Genomic DNA, 20,458 nt, shown 5'->3' with positions numbered 1-20,458 from the left:
CGCCCCCATGGCCTCTCGGGAGTTGTAGTTCTCTGCAGGAGGGGTGGGTGTCTGCTCTCCCTCCGCCAGGACCTCCTCCCCCTCTACCGGCGCCTGGAGCGGGACGCGTTACGCGCTGTCTTCGGCCTCGTCCTCCCGCTTACAAACCCCTGGGAAGAGCGGCTATCCCCCTGCGGAAGGGCTTTCACCCGCAGCCTCTCCCCCCGGAGCAGGTCGGCCGCGCTGCCTCACGGAGCGCGGGCACCGCGTGTGGCGGCAGAGGCGGGGAAGGGGAGGCCGGCGGGACCAACGAACCCCCGGGCACTCGAACTGTTTTGCCTCCTCCCGCGCTGGTGCCCCATTTGCTGCGCTCCATGCCGCTCTCACAGCGGCCGTGCCCATTGGGTGCCGTGGCTGCTCAGTCCCGCCCGCCTCCCCTTCGCGCCCTCCGCCTGTGGCGGCCCGCCCTGAGGAACCGTCGCCGTGCCTGTGGCTGGGACCGGAGCGGTTCGTTCCGACCGGTCCTGTCCCCTCCTGCTCTGTTCTGTCCTGTCCCGTCCTGTCCTGTCCTGCCCTCTCCTGTCCTTTCCCGTCCCCTCTCGTCCCGTCCCGGTGGGAGCCGCTGGGCGCGGGGGTCCTGGCGGTTCTCTGTGTGTGAGGGAGGGAGGGAGGGAGGCTGCGCTCCACTTGTTGCTTCAAAACTGCGAGTGACTTTCCAAATTACCCCAAAGTTTTGATTTCACAAGCCAGCAGAAAGTAGGGAGGGTGCTGGCTGGGTGCTGAGCAGCTCTGACAGAAAGAAATGGTCACGCAGGGTTGGAAGGGACTCGGAAGGATCACGGAATGCAACTTTTCAGTGAATGAAAAGTCCACAGGGGGATGGAACCGTCTGCTGGGAAGGATGCCAAGTCAGCAGTCAGCTCTGGAATAACCCCACAGCCATAGCAGGATGCTCAGGAATGAGCGTTCTGCTGTCACCACAGGGTTGTGGCTGGTTCAGAAGGCATTGTCACCTGCCAGCGTCTGTCCCTGCTGCCAGCCTGACTCTGTGTCCTTTGATTCTTTTGCAGATGGTGGCTCCAGAGGCGTGGCTGGCGACCAGAGTGTGATCATGGCTTACAGCCCCTCTGAAGGGGCCCTTCTGTCTTCATCAGCAGGCTTAGTCCTTACTCACCTGAATGACTCTGATACTCTGAGTAGATCCTTCCCCTCGGGCAGCAAGAGCAGGAGAAGTCGCCTGTCTGGGCTCTGTCAGATTGGAGCATCACTGCCTGGTGAGCACTCCTGTGAGACTGAGTTCCCATGGAGATTTTGGGCACTTTCAGGTCTTCCCCTTCCTCAAACCTAGAGATAACAGCAATATGTATCTGCCAGGATGCACTTGTTCAGTGAGCCATGGAATTACTCCAGGCTGGGAGGGTTTATAGGGAAAACATTACTGGATAGGTGCTCACAGAGCCTTTGAAAATTGTAGTGCAATCACTTGGCACTTTGTAGCCTAAAACATTGGTGTGGACACAAGTATTTCAATGTCACATGCTGTGAACAGTTAATTAAGTGGCTCCCAACTAACACAGATTTTAATAAGGGCTTGAGCACTTACTGCAATTATTTAATGACTGTTTCATTGTTAATTAGAGAGATTTCAAAACATTTTAAAAACTGTTAAGTAAAAAATAAAAGCTAGTCTGGTTAAAACTTATGAATGTTGGCAAGTTGTATGGACTAAGTTTATATGTTCCAGATTCAGAAAGATAAATTTATTAGAATAGTTTCTGCTTTCTTTAGTTTCACTGATTTTATTTACTTTAAAAATCTAGAAGCCTGTATTTTGGGATTACTTGACAGCTGCTTCAGCTGACAGCTTTTTTATTCTTTAATCCATTCCTCTGATACTCCTGTTACAGCAACATTGCTGACCTTTGTGTTTTCACAGGGGAGAAGTGGAGCTCTTACTGTTTGTCCTCTCTGACAGCTCGTAACATTTGTACCAGCAAAACTGGGCACTCATGGGCTCAGTGGGATTCTGCCTCTCTCTCTGCTTCCCCTGGAAGCTCCTGCTCCTTTTTGCACACCCCAGCTGGGGAGGAATCCAGCCAGCCCCTCCCAGCTGCTGCCCGCAACCCCAACCAGGCCATCTTCACCGTGGATGCCAGCACCACAGAGGTACCTGCAGCACAACCTGCAGCACTCAGCTGCCCATAAATGGCAGAGATTTAAATTTAGATGAAACAGGGCTAAAATATCTGTTTTTCTCTTGTGTGTCTGCAGGCAATCAGTGTCATGAGGGCATTTTGTAGCCTGCTCCAGCTCAGTGGTCTTCCAAAGGCTGAGTTTATTTCCATCGCAGGTTGTAGTTTGCAAAATACACAGGATAATGGCAGAATACACAGAATAATGGCAGAATACACAGAATAATAGCAGAAGCAAGGATGTGTTGAGTCTTTTCTCAAACAGGACAGGGAGGTTTCCCCATTCCTGGAAATGTTCTGGGCCAGGTTGGATAAGGCTTGGAGCAGCCTGGGCTGGTGAAAGCTGTCCCTGCCCATGGCAGGGGGTTGGAAGTGAGTGGTCTTTGAGGTCCTGTCTGGTTCTTTGAGATCCTATTCTACTCAAACCATTCTGGGATTCAATGTTTCTATAAGAATGCAGCTGTGGAGTGACAGGAGGGAAGAAAGGAAGAGCACAATGTGCTTCAAGCCTTCTCTCTGTAATCTGCAGTAATCAGTGTCATGAAGGCAGTTTGTAGTGTGCTCCAGCTCAGTGGTCTTCTAAAGGCTGATGGGTTTATTTCTGTTGCAGGTAGCAAAATTATTTCGATTTTAGTTAGTAAAATACACAGAGTAATAGCAGAATACACAGAATAATTGCAGAAACAAGGACCTATTGAGTCTTTTCTCAGAGAGGACAGGGAGGTTTCCCCATTCCTGGAATGTTCTAGTCCAAGTTGGACAAGGCTTGGAGCAAGCTGGGCTGCTGGAAGGTGTCCCTGTCCATGGCAGGGGGTGGAATAGATGATCTTTGAGGTCTTGTGCTACCCAAACCATTCTGGGATTCAATGTTTCTATAAGAATGCAGCTGTGGAGTGACAAGAGGGAAGAAAGGAAAAGCTGAATGTGCTTCAAGCCTTCTCTCTGTAATCTGCAGTGATCAGTGTCATGAAGGCATTTTGTAGTCTGCTCCAGCTCAGTGGTCTTCTAAAGGCTGATGGGTTTATTTCTGTTGCAGGTTGTAGATAGCAGAACACACAGAATAATAGCAGAAGCAAGGATGTGTTGAGTCTTTTCTCAAACAGTCCAGGGAGGTTGTGGTCTCCTCATTCCTGGGAATGTTCTAGGCCAGGCTGGACAAGGCTTGGAGCAAGCTGGGCTGCTGGAAGGTGTCCCTGTCCATGGCAGGGGGGTGGAATAGATGATCTTTGAGGTCTTGTCCTACCCAAACCTTTCTGTGATTCAATGTTTCTATAAGAATGCAGCTGTGGAGTGACAGGAGGGAAGAAAGGAAGAGCAGAATGTGCTTCAAGCCTTCTCTCTGTAAAGTACCAACTCTGTTTGTGGTGGCACAAGATTTCTTTATCTGCCCCAGTAAACATTTCATTTGCATTGGGAGGCAAAGAATTTCTCTGTTGCTGTCCTGAGAGGAATCTAAAATGGGGTCCTGCTGCCTTTAAAGAGCTGTGCCATGTTTTAGCTTGAACTGACACTTTGGGTTTGCCCACTTTGCCCACTGAGTCCCAAATTGCTCCATTGCCCAGCTCCAGGGGCCAGTGACTGCTGTGATCACTGCACACCTCTGAGCTTGGATGCAGTTTTGTGCCTTGCCTGAGGTTTGTTTGCAAATATAACTTTGTAGTTTTGCCTCCATGGATGTCATTGTTTGCAGTTAAAAGGAAGCAGGAAACCTGAGAGGAAAGCAATGTCCCAAAACCTCTTAACCAAAAAGATGTGTGGGCAAGGGATGTCCTAGAAAAAGAATCTATCATGAACTCAGAATTGTAAAGAGCCATTTTATTTCCACCAGGAAAAAGGGATATTATAAGACATTAAAGCAACAACCTGAGGAGATTGTGAGCTCTTAAAAAAAATTTATTCTTTGTTTAAGTTTGTTTTTTTCTGTTCTTTTCTAGATCCTAGTGGCCAATGACCAAGCTTGCAAGTTGCTTGGGTGCAGCAGTCAGGAACTCATTGGTCAGAAGCTGTCCCACTTGATATCCAAATCTGGCCAAGAGGCATGGGAAGCAGTGGGTGAGGAGTACCTGGAAACCTCTGAATGTTCCACAGTGGTGTCAGGAGCTGTGGTATGTCAAATGTTCAAGGAAATGTTCTCCACCACATAAAGTGGTTTTGTAAGCTTTGGTTTGGGTTTTTGTTTTTTTTTTTTTTTAACATTTTTTATATATTTTATGGATATATTTAACTCCATGGGCATATGGCAATTGTGTCATTTGGTTTAAAAGTTTGCAGGTATGGGAATTCAAAGGGCAAAATGATGATTTAAGGGAATGATTTAAAGGGACACCCATGACAACCTTGCAGCTGTCAACACATGGAGCCACTGTGAGATGATCAAATCAGAATTTATAGGACATTAGATTTTTTAAAAAATTGCTTAACAAGGAAAAAGTCTATTGTGGAAAATCTCCCAGTTGTCTGGTCCTTAAAAATAGATTTATTTTTTTTTTAATATTTTCTTTTAAAATATATTTTAAACCTCAATTTGGATTGTGCATATTATAAAGGTTGAAGGCATTGAAATACTGGGTAATGTCTGTGTCAGAACACCATAGTTTGTGCAAAAGAGTGGAATTGATATTTTGCCTGGGATGGGGTTATTTATAAGAGAACTGCATGAGAAAATCTCCATATTATTTTATTTTGCTGCAGTTGTGTGTTGCCACTAGAGAGTCCTTGGAAAATGAGCTCATATTCTTTCTGGTGTGTTATTTTTGAACTGAAATTGTTGCTGTCTCAGAGCCTTATCTTCCTGAATCCTCAGCTGGATATGGGGTGGGGGCAAAGACCTAAGTTTGATTCAGTGAGAATTAAAATTAAATATCTGACAGAGGCACTTAATCCAAGCTGTTCCAAATACTTTATAGGAGTCACTGTGTAAATCATAAACCCATTCTGTCAAGATAATCTAAAAATCATAAAAGGCTTGGGATGAGCCTTGCAGGCTCTAAGAGAAATAAACATTTTCTGATCTGAGAAGAATCTCCTCCCAAAAGAAATTAAAGTGCTTTTTTTGCAGCTGAAAGTAAGGACAGTGTTACTAATGGGGAATGTTCATTAGCACCATGGGACATCCCTTAAATAGGACATTTCTGAGAGGCACTTCACACTGAGTGCAAGGTGTTACAGTGGGACATTTATTATTCTGAAGTCTTCGTGCCTTTAGACTTCCTGAGGTGAGGAGAGATGACACAAAAGTAACAACATTTTGTGTCTTATTTTCAGATATTTTAATCTCTGTATTAAAACTGTATAAAAATCTCTGTATTAAAAATGTTCCCATAAAGTAATAGTAAGTAATCAAGAAATGATGTTTTTTCTAATAATGATAGGGAGGTATCCTGGCTCGGTATCTTACTCCTGTTTGAAATTTGTTCTAAGTAACCAATCTTAGTAAGCCATGTCTCCATTTCTGGATCTGGTGGGCAGGTGGATGTCATTGGCCACCTCAATGAGAAGATCCCTGTCTCAGTGTGGCTGAGACAAATAAAAAGCAAGGACACCCAACGTTGTGTGGTTGTGCTGGAACCAGTGCAGAGACTTTCAGCTCGTGTCTCCTTCACAGCTGAGGTGAGTGTTTTCCTAAAAATCAAACAGGATTGCAGTTTGGGAGGGTTTTGTGGGAAGGGAAGGGGTCTGAAAGGCAGCAGGCACAGGTTGGTGTTTGTGGACATGGAGTGTGTCCATGCAGGAGCTGTGCTGGATCTCTGCTGAGGCTCTGCTTAGGTAACTGCAGCAGCCATTGTCAAAGCATTGAGTGGACTGTGGCTAAAATGTTAAAATTTTAACAATCCTGTAAATTTTCCTCCCCAGGGAAACATTACATCCTGTGATCTCCTTTATGCTCATCTCCATGGCTACCCAACACTGGAAGCAGTAGTTGGACTCCACATAAAGGACCTGATTCCTTCTGTGCAGATCCCTCCTCTAGGCAAAAAAATCCCAAAGGTACAGTATGAGCACCAGCCTCTTTCTTCCACAGCCTTCCCATTTGGGGTGCAGGCTGCCTTCCCTCCTTACACAACAGAAGAAAGAAGGTTTCCTTTTCAGAGAGCAGCCTGATTCCCCTGAAAAGGGTGGGCTGCCTTTTTGTGGAGCTGCTGTCTGAAGAGCTCCTAACCTGGGAGGAGACCATGCCCTGACCTCTCACTCCTGGCTTTGTAAGACACTGTAAGCTCTTTAAGATTCCTTCTAATTCTTTACCCCATTTCAATCATGTCTCTCTGAGGAGTGAAAGAATACCCAGGTCTTGTGAATGCCATGAAAATGGGCAGATAGGGAGTTGAAGGAGGCTTCCTTGTGAATGCCATGAAAATGGGCAGATAGGGAGTTGAAGGAGGCTTCCTTGTGAATGCCATGAAAATGGGCAGATAGGGAGTTGAAGGAGGCTTCCTTGTGAATGCCATGAAAATGGGCAGATAGGGAGTTGAAGGAGGCTTCCTTGTGAATGCCTCATTTGTTGAAAAGCTGCAGCACAGACTGGTCTTCATCTTCAGGAGATTTATTTAGTTGTTCAACACTGGATTCCAAATCCTTAAACAGATGTTCATTTTGATACTCACAAGATTGCTTCCTTTTCTTTTCCTGCTCCTTTTCCCTGAGAACTCCTATGTCATTTTATATGAACAATGCACTAAACCCCAAACATTTGTACAGTTAGAGGTTTTGTTTGAGTTTTATTTGGTTGGGTTTTCTTGCTTTGATTCAGAACCTCAGGATCCAGCGAGCTGCAGGCCAGTGCAGAGAGGGCAGCATGTTTCCTCTCAGTTTAAAGCTGGAAGTCACCCACCTGGAGGAGCAGCAAGCAGGGCAGAAAGATGGGATTCCACAGGCAGAAGGATCTCTCCCAGGCTATCAGTACTCTGCTACAGTTGTGGTTTTCTCCACCATCAGTGGCCTGATCACTGTCCAGTCAGATGGGATCATCTGTGGCATCACAGATAGTTTTGCTTTAATGCTCTTTGGCTATGAGAAGAAGGATCTGTTGGGAAAGGTAAGAAAAGTTCATATCCTCCCTGAAGACTGATCCATGTGGCAGCATTCCCACTGGAATTGTGAAGCTGTTTTACACTCCTTGCTATCCCAAAACCCCTGTGTTCCACACGTTTGGTGTGGGATGACATGAGAATTCCCATGCTGGAACTGCTGAGACTTGCAGAGCTGAGGAGCTGCTATGGATTTCAAGTAGCCCAAAGCAAGCTGCACAATTTTATGTTCTCCCCTGGTCCTGTGGATCCCTTTTGCCTGGCTGTCCATGAGAATCAGGCTCCCAGACAGGGACTGTCAGCATTTACCCCCATCCTGTGAGAGTTGCCTTAGCTTTATAAGGTTTCCTTCTTTGTTTTAGAACATTACATTCCTGATCCCTGGTTTCTATAACAACATGGGAAGAAGCAGTGGCTGCTCTGTGCCTTTCCCTCCTCTGGATGATCCCACAGGGACAGAAGGTGAGTGCCTTTTGCAAAGTGTCCCTGCCTGCCACAGCTGCCTCTGCCTGCTGTAACCAAGGGGGAAAGAGCAGAGACAAGAGGTTCACCCACAAAAAAGAGAACATTCTTCACAAAAGCAATGCCCCTCCATGCAGTTTTTAAATCAGGTTTCCACTATAACCTCAGGTAAAGAGGATTTTTCACCTAAGATTGAGCTTCTCTCTTCGTTGCCAAGAAGATAAAACTGAATATCCAATTTGGGAATCACAGTGAGGATAGAGAACACTTTGTACTTAACAAGCACTTCCCTTCCCTCCCTTCCCTGCTAGGACCCTGTGGTATTTTAAAATGTGTAAAATATAGCTTTTGTGACTGTATTGCAGCAGAGCTGTAGCTACTTGGGATTAATATTTTAAGGGAAAAATGGAATATTCTGAATTGGCTTGTGCTGCTGGCTAATAGTCAATGCTATGGTTGCTGTATTTCAATCAGGGAGGCATCTCTTATTCCCCTGATCAAATTTGCATCAGAATTTACCAAAATTTACCAAAATTTTTACTTCTCTGAACACAGCATGAAAAAAACAGAAGCAAAGAAGCCTCATATTTCCATATCTGTCTTTTCCAGCCAGCTCTGCCCAACACAGGGAGCACCAGCAAGTTCATGCTTTCATCCATATCACATTTTAGGCTGGTTTTATCTCCTTTTTTCCCCCTATTTTTTTATCTTTGCTTTGAAATGCAGGTCTGTGCTGAAACCAATGCACCCCACTGGAACAAAGAATTGTAAACAGTGTATACAATTTCTTAGGTAATTCTTTGATGAAATGATGCCTCTAATCCAGGAGTAGTTCTGTTCTTCAGTGAGGAAGCATTGCTGGCACTCAGCTGTTACTAATTAAAGGATTGTTCTAGATTCAAATCCAGATTTGTTCACTCATTACCTTCTCCTGCAGCAATAATTCTTGGTTTACTTCCTCTTCCAAACTCATGTTTTTCTTCTGATCTGTTGTCACTGGGGAGGGAAAGAACTTCATCTCCTCTTCTTTCAAACATGTTTATACTCTTTTTTTATATTGCAGCTTCAGTGAGTTACATAAATCCAGTCCAAAACTTTCCATTACATGGGTTTGAAATGGGCTCTATATATGTGCTTTGAGCTTTTTTTTTAATGCTGCTGCTGTATGATCATTTTAATTTCAGTCTCTTTACATTATTGGCATTTTTTAGGCCTCTGAACTTCAATTCAAGTAGCTAACATGTGATCCCAATATCTGCCCAAGAGTTTTGCTAGCAAAGCAAATTTTGGCAGCCCTAAAACATGTACATTCCTGCATGTGGTGACTTCAAAGTAGAATGGAATGCTTGTATTTTGACTGTTTTGCCTCAATCAAGCCTTTTATACTCAATTCCTTAGGAAAAAGACAGACCAAGGCAGTTCCAAGTTTATTTTTAATCCCTGTAGCCTCTGAAGCCTAAATATAAAAGTTTAAATTGGTGTGGTTTTGTTTCCTGTTTGGTACAGGGAGCAGCTTCTTGGCTGCATCTTTAGCACACCTTCTGTCAAGAGATGAAGAGCAGAAATTGGAGCAGCACCACAAAGATGACAAATTAATACATGATGAGAATAAACACAGGAATGGGACCAGTGTCTGTTCTCCTCCCTCACCTCCTGAAGCAGCATCCACCCCCAATAACAGGTAGGCATTTCACAGACTGCACATTCACTTGGCAAAATGAAGAGCTGGGATGGCAGTCACCAGCAAAAGCTGATTTTTTCACCTGTTTGATGTCTGTGGGAAGGTGTAGCCAGAGCCTTGCATGCTTTGCTGTCTTTAGAATCTGAGTGCTGTTTGCAAGACAGCCTGAGCTGGCCCTGCCTTAGATTTTTATTTATATCTGCACAAGCTACCATTGTAAAGGTGCAGAAATTCCAGCTCTAAAGGGGACCAAATGTTTCATCCAGACTATGATAATTAGGCTCACTAATCATAAATAGTGGATGTTTATCTCCTTCCAGCTGGTGTTGCACTGAAATCAGGTTACCTGGAGGGAATTCTAAATGTTATTCCTTCTGGTGCTTGGCATAACTGTCAGGTCATCCATTAAAACAGGCTGCTGTTTTCCTGAAACCCAGCCATTTTTTCTTATACATTTCCAGATCTTTTTCCCTGTTACAAGGTTATAAATTCTGTACTAGTACATATCTGATGCTCATGCCCTACTTTAAGTCAAATTTTAAGCCTTCCAAATTAACAATTCTAGCCACAACTCTGCTACAGTTGTGGTTTTCTCCACCCCAGTAAATATTTACTATCCATTTTAAGGTATAGACTATTACAGCACAGCTCTTGCTGCTTTTTAAAGTGGCTGAGAGTGTTATTTTTGTGCTCTCCTGGTTTACATCTCTCATATCATACTTGTGAGTAAGGACTGTAAGTGCTCTGCTTCATTGTTTTTCTATGCTGCATTTTTACTGATGGAAATGTTTGCAAAATACCTTGTGCCATGGATGGATCATTAAAGGTACAGTTTCTGCATTTATTTATTTCTTACTGTAAATTACATTTAATTGTGCATGGAGATATAGGTACATCATGGATATGTTAAGGCGCTTTGCATTTTTATTTTTAAAAATCTTATAAGGTTTAATTTTCCCTGTTAGAGATTTTTGAACATGGCATAATTCTGGAAATCAATGAATATTTTAAGCAAACACTTTAGGTGGATAAAAAGGTTTGAAATTTGATCATTTAAAAAACCATCACACAAGTGACCCAATGCAGATATTCTGCATGCTTCCTAAACATTAATGGCCTAACATAAAACTAATTGATTTAGTCTGAAATATTACAGGTAAAACTGTTTTTTGAGGGCTTGGATTTCTGTCAAAGCATAACTCCAAACCCTGGTGGATGGAGAATCCATCTCCTGCTGGACAGACAAGGAAACTTCTGTTTTCAGGACTGGAAGCATCCTGCTGAGATCTGAACAGCCTAAGCACTAAATTGACTTAAAAGATGAATCTTGAGCATGATGCTGTTAATAAGATCAAAATTCTTCAGTTAAAAAGAGATTATAAAAGCATTTATATTAGTTGTTCTTAATGCTGTTGTAGAGACATTTGTATAACCTGGTGTAAGTGTCCCAACAGATATCCCTGGAGGTTTGGTAGCAGAATATTTCAGGAAAAGCCCTCTCAGCCCTGGCCCTGGCTGGTTGGGAAGTGGGCCTTCAGAACCAGGTGTTTTCTGCACAAAAACTCATTTGGACTGTTTGATTTGGGCCTATAAAGCTGGAACCAATTTTGGGCAAACTTGGTGACCTCACCTCCAAGTGGATGCACTGCAAGGGATTTTCCCAATTGCTGGGAAGAATTCTCCAGCTCCTCACTGAAAAAAGGTGCTGCCCAGCAATTGCAGGCTCTGGGTGAGGGTAAATTATTTAGGCAATTGCTGATGGATCTTTCTCAATCACTTTTCTTTCTCCTGTAATAATGATTACATGCATCACCTTGCTTATTTTTGCTTGTTGCTAAAGCTGAGTGGGTAATAACCTTATTGTTTTATCAAATGTATCTTTTTTCTTCTGTGTTGCCTCAATATTTATAGTAAAATAAGATCATTCTTCCAATGGTGTCTGTGCCCATTCCATCACCCCCATCAATGTGGCAAAACACCTCCCATGTGTATTAGGGGTTTTTTTTGTAGTGCTAAATGGTTTGTGATTTATATTCAGAAATTAAGCTAGAGAAGGGAATTATCCATAGGGAAAGAATGTCATTTGAGTGTACCTGCTCTTTTTTTGGTAAATTTGTCAGGATTTTGGATGCCTGTGCAAACAGCTTTCTGCCTTTTGCTTTTAAACTTGAAATAAATCTATTGGCCCAGGTTTTAAATAATCACTACATTTAAATGGGTATTATACAGTAGGACTTTTAAACTTGAAATAAATCTATTGGCCCAGGTTTTAAATAATCACTACATTTATATGGGTATTATACAGTAGGACTTTTTAATTAATAATCATGAGTTGTATAATACTTATGGTTTTTGGCATTCTTTATTTGCAAACATGATGTTGCGAGATTTTGGGCTTCTAGCCCTCTCAGAGGCTCTTAGTCCCAAAGCTATCCGGCTTGGCACAATCAGAGCAGTGGCACAGGGTAGAACAGTGGAAACTTCAGGATCAAATAATGCTCAAAAGATGCTCTCTGCAAGGCTCTGACTCACAACAGTGGGATTTAGGTCAGAATTGGAGACTGCAGAGAGAGCAGTCACAGTGCAGGATCTCCTGCAGTAACTGTTGCCTGTTTGTTCCAGACCAGAGGAAATTCCAAAGGCCCCAGGCTGTGACTCAGAGCAGCTGCCTTCTGCAGCCACCTGGAACTCACCTGGAACACCAACACTGGATGAGCCATGGCCTGGGACAGCTCTGACCTGCAGACAAGGCTTGAAAAGCCACATGGTTCCAAGGCAGGTGTCAAAAACAAACTCCATGTGTGGTGCAAAACATTCCAGCCTGGAGCATGTTGCTGTTGACAGCGGCCTGCTAAATGATCCTTCCACCTTCTCTGCACGTGAAAGGAAATCTGGCTGTGGTGTTTGCTCAGGAGATAAACCAGGCTGCAGTGCTTGTGCACCAGGAGCTGCCACAGCCTCTGAAGATGTGGAAGAATCTGAACTGAACTGTGTTTGCTCTGGCCTTGAGGTACTGGGGCTGAATGCTGGTGCCAAGGGGAGCTCAGGCGGTTCTGGAGGTGTTACTGCAGCTCTTGCAGGAGGATGCAGCTCTGATGTGCTCATTGACACCAATGGTGCCTTTCCCACTCACCAGCTGCTGGGTGCTGCTGCCACAGGAGCTGATTCTGGATGGCTGGCCTCCAGAAGGCATTTACAAAACTCTGAGGAATCCTCCAAAGCATTTCCCGAGCAACCTGAAACCCTTGCAGAACCTGTGGGGGACAGCTCCAGCAGAAATCCCCTGAAAAGCAAAGTCAGGCCTGAAGAGCACTGTCAGTTCCTCAGGCAGCAAAATGTGGAGATCAAAGTAACATCAACCCCAGTGAGAGAAGAAAGCAGGCTAAATCCAGCAGCTCCTTTGGCCTGGGAGATTCTGGAAGGCAGCTACACTGGGAACTGCTGTCACAGAGATGGTTCCCAATTCAGTAAGTGAAACCTTGTCCCCTTCCCAAACTCTTATTGGAGTGCTCCTTTTCACCCACAGTTTGGCAGAATGCAGACAGTTCTGGTTAGGAGCTCACAGTGGAGAGGAAGGAAGAAGCATCTAGAAGAAAAAAAAATGGTATTTAAGTCTACCCAGAGGATATCAGAAAAGGAGGTGGTATAAAATACAAAGTTGGTCAGAAATACTCTCAAAACACAATTTAAAAGTCTGAACCTGATAAGTTTTTCTGAACAGAAAATACAAACTCCACTGTAAAACTGTAAATTAAAATTGCATAATGGAATTTGCTTCATTCACTCCTGCAGCTGCATTCAGTGGCTTGTTGAATAAAATCCCTGGTTTTATGTAATCTAGGATAACAGTGTGAAATGAAAAATCACAATTGGACACTGACAAGTCACTGCTGGAGGTAGCTGATGGGTACCTCTAGAAAAGCTGTGCTGGTGTCAGGGCCTCTGATGATTCTTTACTGAGCAGCTGTTCCCCAAATTCTGCACTTTTTGTCAAGAGCTCTGAATTTTGTCCTAAAACCTCTGTGGTCTTGTTCAACACCAAAGTTACATTCTACCATTTTCATTTCCTCACCTGTTTCTGCAGGCATACACTTTGAGGTGAAATGTGCAGAGCTGCAGGATCCCACCGTGCTTTTCTGTGTCTGGGTGGTGAAAGACATTTCCCAGAGCCAAAAAGAAGCTCTAGCAATGACTCAGCATCTCCTTGCCAGCCTGGCAAACTCTTCCCAGTCTGTTGCTGATCTTTCTACTAAAATTCTTGGAGAAGTAAGAAATCCTACCTTTGAATATTGAGCATTTCTCTCCTTGCTTGACTGCTAAGCTGCAGCTAAAGTCAAGAAGATTTTCATGTTAATGACATGAGTTGGTGGGGTGGATGTTGCTGTTTCTTTTTTTTTCCTACTTTTTTTAAATATACTAAAACAAAATCTCAGCTGTTATTTTGTAACACTTCTGGTGTTACCTTTCCAGCCTGAACAGTGCAGTTCCAAACTGCAGGATACTCACTATCATATCTATATCTATGTATTTTAACTATATCTATATGTAGTTATTTATACACACACATATATAATATATATACATACACACATATATATAAAAATATACATATTATATGTATAGTGCAGTTCTACCAAGGATTCCTCATTTTATCTATCCTTGCAGATGTGCATGTTTTTTTCAGTGTTTATTAATTTTATAAATGTGATTCTGTGCCTGTTCATTTTTTGCTGTTATTGTAATCCCTATATCTGTACTTAGGCCACCAGATCATCTTCACTTTTCAACAATTCCCAAAGAGCTGAAGATCTTGAAGGATTAGGAGCATGTGAGGGAGAATATGCAAAACATTACAGCACTCTCAATCTTATTGGCAAAGGTGCTTTTGGCTTTGTCTGGAGTGCCAGGAGCAAGAAAGATCAGCAGGAGGTGAAGTATTTCTTGTTGCTCTATTGCAATAATAATTTAGGAGGAAAACTGAAAGGTTGGAGCATTCATTTGCTGTTAACATTATACTGTCAAAAGCTTCTCTTTGGTAGTTTGGGGTTTTGTTTTGTTTAAACAGAAATCTGCAATGGAAACAGGACAGCAAAACATTTGCATTGATGTTGTGTATAAATGTTACCTGAGACAACAGGTGCAGAATGAGTTAATGAACTAATTAATGCAGCTAATTGAACCTGTTGGAAGAAGTAGGCATTAATCTTAACAGAATTACAGGTTTTAGTCTTCTGTTACTAAAGAGAATGGCAAACCTCAAAATCTGTATTGTGCCATGACTCAAGAATGGGGAGTAGATGTGTTGAGGAGATGGCACCTCCTCTGTTCCAGGAGAAGCATTTTGGGTGCTCAGAGGGCAGTTCTGCTGTTTCTCCTGCATGGATGCTCAGTGCTCCTTTCCCTCCACTGCACCCATGTGCTGTGACTGCTTGATAAGAGAGCTGGCTTGCCAAAGCCTTTGGAATTCAGAGCAGCAATAAATAGATTCCATTTATGTGCATCATTTAGCTTCCAGGACTAAATTAATTTAAACACATTCAAATATACTCTGAGCTATTCACATGGGGTTACTTCCATGCCTCTGGTAATGTGAGGCACTAACAGATTTCCTGCAAATTAATTTACCTGACACTCCAAGGCATGCTTTGGCAGATGATGCTGGATGCTGTTGTCTGTGTAGGTGATTGTAAAGTTCATCTGGAAGGAGAGGGTGCTGGAGGACTGCTGGGTGGATGATCCTGACCTGGGGAGGGTCACTCAGGAAATTGCAATCCTGCAGAAGCTGCAGCACCCCAATATCATTAAGGTACAGTGGCTGGGAACTGATGCAGTTTGCACTGCACCAGGTGGTTTGTTTGCATGCTGGGTGCCTGGGGTTCCTCTTCAGGAGTCAAGTGTCCTCTACTGAATCTGCCTTTTCAGGAGAGAAAGGAACCTGTTTATTCTGCTTTCTTTTGGAGGGTGGGTCACTGCAGATTTTCTACATTTTTTACCCCAAACTGATCTGAAAACTTAACAGAAAAAAAGAGCTATTTCAATATAAGATGCATATCTTGGAAGTGTGATGTCACATCTGAACATGTACCAACCAGTTCAGTGAATAACCTGGACACATCTTGTTTCATACTCTTTGTTTTGAGGTTGCTGGTTTTGGTTTTGGAGTTATTGGGGGGTTTTTGTTGGGGTTTGGTTTTTTGGGCTGTTTTTGGGGTTTATTTTGTTTTTTGTTGGTTGGTTTTTTTGCTTCAGAAAAAATTCCTCTCAGATTTAATTCTGCTCCAGTTTTAATTCTGTACTCTTTTCAAGAAACATTTGTGCTCAGTGAAACAAGAGTTTAAAGATTATAATATATAATTAAATCTCCAAGAGGAGAACAGTGTTTGTTAAAAAAAAAAAAAGGCAATTTTTGAGGATGAAGCACATGATTAAACAGGTCTTTTATTTATAGGTGCTGGATGTGTTTGAAAATGAATGCTTTTTCCAGCTGGTGATGGAGAAGCATGGATCTGGTCTGGACCTCTTTACATTTATTGATAATCAGCCCAACTTGGATGAGCCATTAGCAAGTTACATTTTCAGACAGGTGAGAGCAGAACTGCTGCATGCAGGTGAGAATTGGTTCATGTAAGAACCAGGACTCTGTTCTGGTTAATACTGGCTGACAACTGGCACTGGAGTTGTGCTCAACACCTGCAGAACCTTTCCTCACCATTCTCTAGGGCTGATTGAAATGCTGCCTGCAGAAACCTTGCTAAGGTTTACTTAGAAACAACAAAAAAGCCTTTCCAGGACCTTCCTGCCTGTGAGGTTTCCTGTGCAGCCATGGCCCCTCAGCTCACAGCCCCTCTCACCCAGACACTTCATTCAGCACTCACATTTCCTCTGACGGAGGAGGGAAACTCACAGAAGCTGCCCCAAGCCTGCAAAAAGCCACATTTTCACTTACTTCAGGCCTCAGTTTCGATTGGTTACAGGGGTAAAGGGCTCTGCTCTTTAAATCAAGAAATTATATTGGATTTTAAGGTGGCATAATGCAAAGTAACTCAGGGTAGTTTCCCATGAGCCAGGAGCTGGCCTGAGGGCTGAACTGTCCTTTGTTTAGCGAGTTAACCACAGCAGCAGTCCCCAGGTAATTTCCCCTCAGAGTTTTGGAATAAATTCTTGCTCAGGGGTGTGCAGGAATTGCTGTGCATGTGGTCACCCCCCCACACACCCTTGCTGTGCCCACCCTGCCCTCACCTGGGGTGCTGATGGAAGCCAAAAGTGTCCCTTTAGCCTTGGGATGGATCAGCCCTTTCCCTAACCCAGCCTGGGCTTTGCAAGGCTGAATTGTTCCCTCAGATCTGCACTGCATTTCTCTGCAGAGGCACATTTGTATTATAAATAGAAACTTTGCTCCCTCAGCCATCTGCTTTTCTTGTTAAAAACATTGTAGGAGTCAGGATCATCTCCAAGGTGATATCATTCTCATATTATCCTTAATTATGGCATTAAAGCATGAATCGTGCAGGAAAAAGAATGGGGTTTAGGAGTGACTGTGTTATTTATACCACACTTGGCTCTCAAATGCTTTGTCATCCTGCAGCATGGAAGGCACACAGTAAAATATCCTTCTGGAGAAACCAAAGGACCCTCCAAATGAACTGGGATAAAAATAGAGTAACTTGCAGGGTTGTAGCTGCAATGCTCTCAATCACATCCTGACTGCAGCATCCCCTCCTCCTGCACATCTGTGAGATGAAAGCAGCAAAATCCCTTTAAAGTGTCTCTTCCAGGAGCACTGCAGCAGTGATGACAGGCAGGCCTGAGGCCATTTCAGTTTCCATAATTAGGATGTAAATCTTGTTTAGGCAGTGTCAAAACAAGCCAAAGTGTGGCTCTGGGAAAGCTGTGATGCTGCATCAATTATTCAGGGACTCTGTGTAGTAACACCCAGTTCCTTCTGTCTTTTCCAGCTTGTATCAGCTGTTGGGTATCTCCACTGCAGGAACATCCTTCACAGAGATATCAAGGATGAAAATATTGTCATTGCTGAAGATTTCACAATTAAATTAGTGGATTTTGGTTCAGCTGCCTACCTGGAACCTGGGAAATTATTTTATACCTTCTGTGGGACAATTGAATACTGCTCACCAGAAGTGCTGTCTGGCAAACCGTATGTCACCCTCTGAAAAGTCATTTTTGTGCCATCACACCAAAAATAACCCACGTGGGCAGGGCTGGAACAGAGAAGCCAAGCTGCTGTGCCATTGGAATGCTGCTAGAGCATCCCAGCACAGGAAATGCAGCGAGATTTAAGGCACTGCAGTGGCAGAAATCACTGTGAAGGTCTGAGTGCACACAAAGCAGGGCACTCTAGTGACAGAAATCAAGTTGTAAAAGCTTGAATATGTACAAAGCAATTTCTAAGTCTGTTGTCAGGCTCTCTCTAGCAAAAGCTGCTCTTTCAGAGAGGTGGAGCAAGCAGGTATTGCTGTTGATTGCACCTTCTCCTTGCTTTGTATCCTCCCACTCTCATCCTCTCTGTTCTCTTTTCTACGTGCTTCCCTCTATTTGAATTCTTGCAGTTTGATCCCTGTTCATCTCCACATAGATTTTTGTACTCCCTGGGACTCAAGGATTCTTCCCTTGCAGCTTCTTTTGCTGCTGTTTTGGATGTGCTGCCTAAATCTTGGTTCACTTCCCTCTTGTGTCCCTCTCCAAGTGCTCTGTACCTGGCAGCTGGTGCTCTCCTGGCTGCTCCACAAGGAAGCCTCCCCATCACAGGGGATTTTACAATTTCACAGTAATTTTTTACAATTACTGCTGTAAGGGATGGATCTTGCTCCCCCTTCACAGCTCTTTCCATGGGTCCTCCTCCTAAAGCAGTGGGGGGAGAAGCAATGCAGGGAGGAGAGGAAATTCCTGCTGGGAATGAGATGAAAGGTGAAACAAGCAGCTCTGCCCTGGGAGTTCCCCCTCTTACTGTGTGAAGGAACTGGCTGTTTTCTCAGATGGAATTGAGATAGTTAAGAGTTTTTTCCAAGTAACTTTTGTTTTGAAAGGGCTGGGAGGATGTGTTTGCTCTTGCAGTTAAATATTTACTTGACAGTTTTGGCTGATGATGAAGAAGGTGGAGGGGTAAGTTCTTGTCAGCAGCTTACGTATGTGGAAGGCTGGGTGCATGTTACACCTCACACTCATCAACAGAAACTGGTTGGCTGTTCTGTGCTTGGTTTTATTTCCTGGAGAAGGATAGTGCAGACTCCTCAAACACATGAGAACCTTCTTAGAATTCCCACAAACTTCCTATGTTAAAATAAAAATTGGAAGTAAGGGCCTTCAAGGCCCTTTTTTTCTCTTCACTTTCTTTAGCATACAGCTCTGTAGTTGCAATCTGAGTTGAAGCAAGCTTATCTCTGCACAGGTACCATGGCCCTGAGCTGGAGATGTGGTCACTTGGCATCACCCTTTACACCCTGGTGCTTGGGGAGAATCCCTTCTGTGAGCTGGAGGAGGCCTTGGCAGCTGTCCTGAGTCCTCCTCGCCCCGTGTCTGAAGGTGAGCTTGGCTTGGTTTGGAAAGCCAGGAGTCTGCTAAGGAAGGCAGGAGCCTCCCCTGAAATGGAGAATGTGAACCCCCTCCCTCTGAATTGTTATAGATTTGAAACTAAGGGGGGCTTTTAGGCAAAATATGGGAGCAGGAATAACAGTTCTTCATTGGGGAAGAGAATAAATAGATAGAATAAACAATGCAGCAAACTAAAACAACACTGACAGAGTCAGAACCCAACCTGACACCCTGTGGGTCAGGGTGTTGGTGGCAGCCCCATTGGAATTGTGGCTCAGCCCTCCTGCAGTGTCAGGGGTGGTTCTGCTGGAGCAGGGATCCTGTAGAGAAGGATGTATTCTTCCTCTGAAGATCCAGTGGAAGGAGAGGCAGCTGCTGTTCCTCTGGGGAATCCCGTGGAGAAGCCATGCTGGTGTCTCAAAACCTCTGTATTATATCTGGGCAGCAATGCTTGGCTCCTCCCTCTGGGCTCACATCTCCCAGTGGGATGCTGCAGTTCTTATCAGCCATGCAGGGACATTCAATAGCTGTTATCAGCAATGTCCCCCTGAGATAGGATTGGGTGTGGAAGAGATAAGGAAAACTGCCCACTGAACAGAAGACAACTGCCATCCAGGTGGCAAATAGAATACAATCTGCTTGGCAATCCAGAACAGAGCTCTTCCCATTTGCTTTCCAAAAGGAGCAGATCTCCTAGGAAAGTATGAGCAGTGTTTTTCACCCAAAATAAAGGGAAGGCTCAAAAAATGCTCCCTAATGTGTTCTGTGATGATCTGCAGAGTTCAGGAGATTTGTCATTCTTTGAACACAGACTGTCTCTCTCATTCCCAACCTGCCTAACCTCCAGCCTGAGCCACCCTCTGCTGTCTCTGCCCAGGGCTCATGGATGTGCTGGCCGGGCTCCTGCACCCCGACCCGGAGCAGCGCATGACCCTGGCCAGGCTGGCCGGGGCTCCGTGGCTGCGCCAGCCTGTGAACCTGGCACATTACACCTGGCAGGAGCTGTTTGCTGAGCCAGCTGGCACCTCAGGCTAAAGGCTTCTTCAGCCAGGAACGACTTAGAAAAGTCTGAGCTCTGTTAGCAGGACAGGTCCCACCTGCTGATACCCACCTATACTCAGTTTATTGCTGTTCTTACCCAGGACATGTTTAAGAAATGTGAGGCAAAGATTTAATGTTGTTTAAATTCTTCATAAATATTTTTATTGCCTGGTTTTGCTTTTTATATGTAGTTTATATATTTTTCTGAAAAGTGAATGAATAAATGAATGATGACATGTCTGTTGGGTTGCTGGAGTATGTGTGCACAAAGGAGACTAAAACCAGACATGTAATTGCATGATTTGGGTGGGAGAGGTGGGTTGGTATTGTCCCTTTTTTTAAAATATCAGTGTCCTGTCTATATTCAGGAAAACAGTCCTCAATTTTGATGAGACAGAGATATTGGGAAGAAAGAAATAGATACAATAAAGAGAACTTGGTCGAGACATGGGTAATAGGTCAGGCAGGGTCAGGCTGCTTGGGAGGAAGGCAGCAGTTTGGCCGGCTGCTGCAGCACTGCAGAGAAGCAT

The 20,458-nt window shown here is 44.0% G+C and overlaps 1 protein-coding gene across 1 annotated transcript; it reads left to right on the top strand.

Annotated features, from left to right (window-relative positions):
• The first annotated feature begins 36 nt into the window (after nt 1-36).
• On the top strand, nt 37-20,163 carry PASK (PAS domain containing serine/threonine kinase). Its single transcript, XM_064720913.1, has 17 exons — nt 37-212; nt 1,050-1,265; nt 1,916-2,145; nt 4,106-4,276; nt 5,640-5,780; nt 6,024-6,158; nt 6,919-7,203; nt 7,558-7,657; nt 9,164-9,338; nt 11,961-12,805; nt 13,423-13,604; nt 14,100-14,267; nt 15,019-15,144; nt 15,787-15,921; nt 17,294-17,493; nt 18,745-18,878; nt 19,765-20,163. The coding sequence occupies exons 2-17, from the start codon at nt 1,091-1,093 to the stop codon at nt 19,920-19,922; spliced, it is 3,360 nt and encodes a 1,119-aa protein (XP_064576983.1). The 5' UTR covers nt 37-212; nt 1,050-1,090; the 3' UTR covers nt 19,923-20,163.
• Nucleotides 20,164-20,458: the final 295 nt, after the last annotated feature.

Source organism: Zonotrichia leucophrys, chromosome 9, assembly GCF_028769735.1.
Source record: "Zonotrichia leucophrys gambelii isolate GWCS_2022_RI chromosome 9, RI_Zleu_2.0, whole genome shotgun sequence".
In the NCBI taxonomy this organism is placed as follows: Eukaryota; Metazoa; Chordata; class Aves; order Passeriformes; family Passerellidae; genus Zonotrichia; species Zonotrichia leucophrys.
The sequence above is the reverse complement of the archived record's forward strand: the minus strand, read 5'-3'. Positions and strand labels throughout refer to the sequence as shown.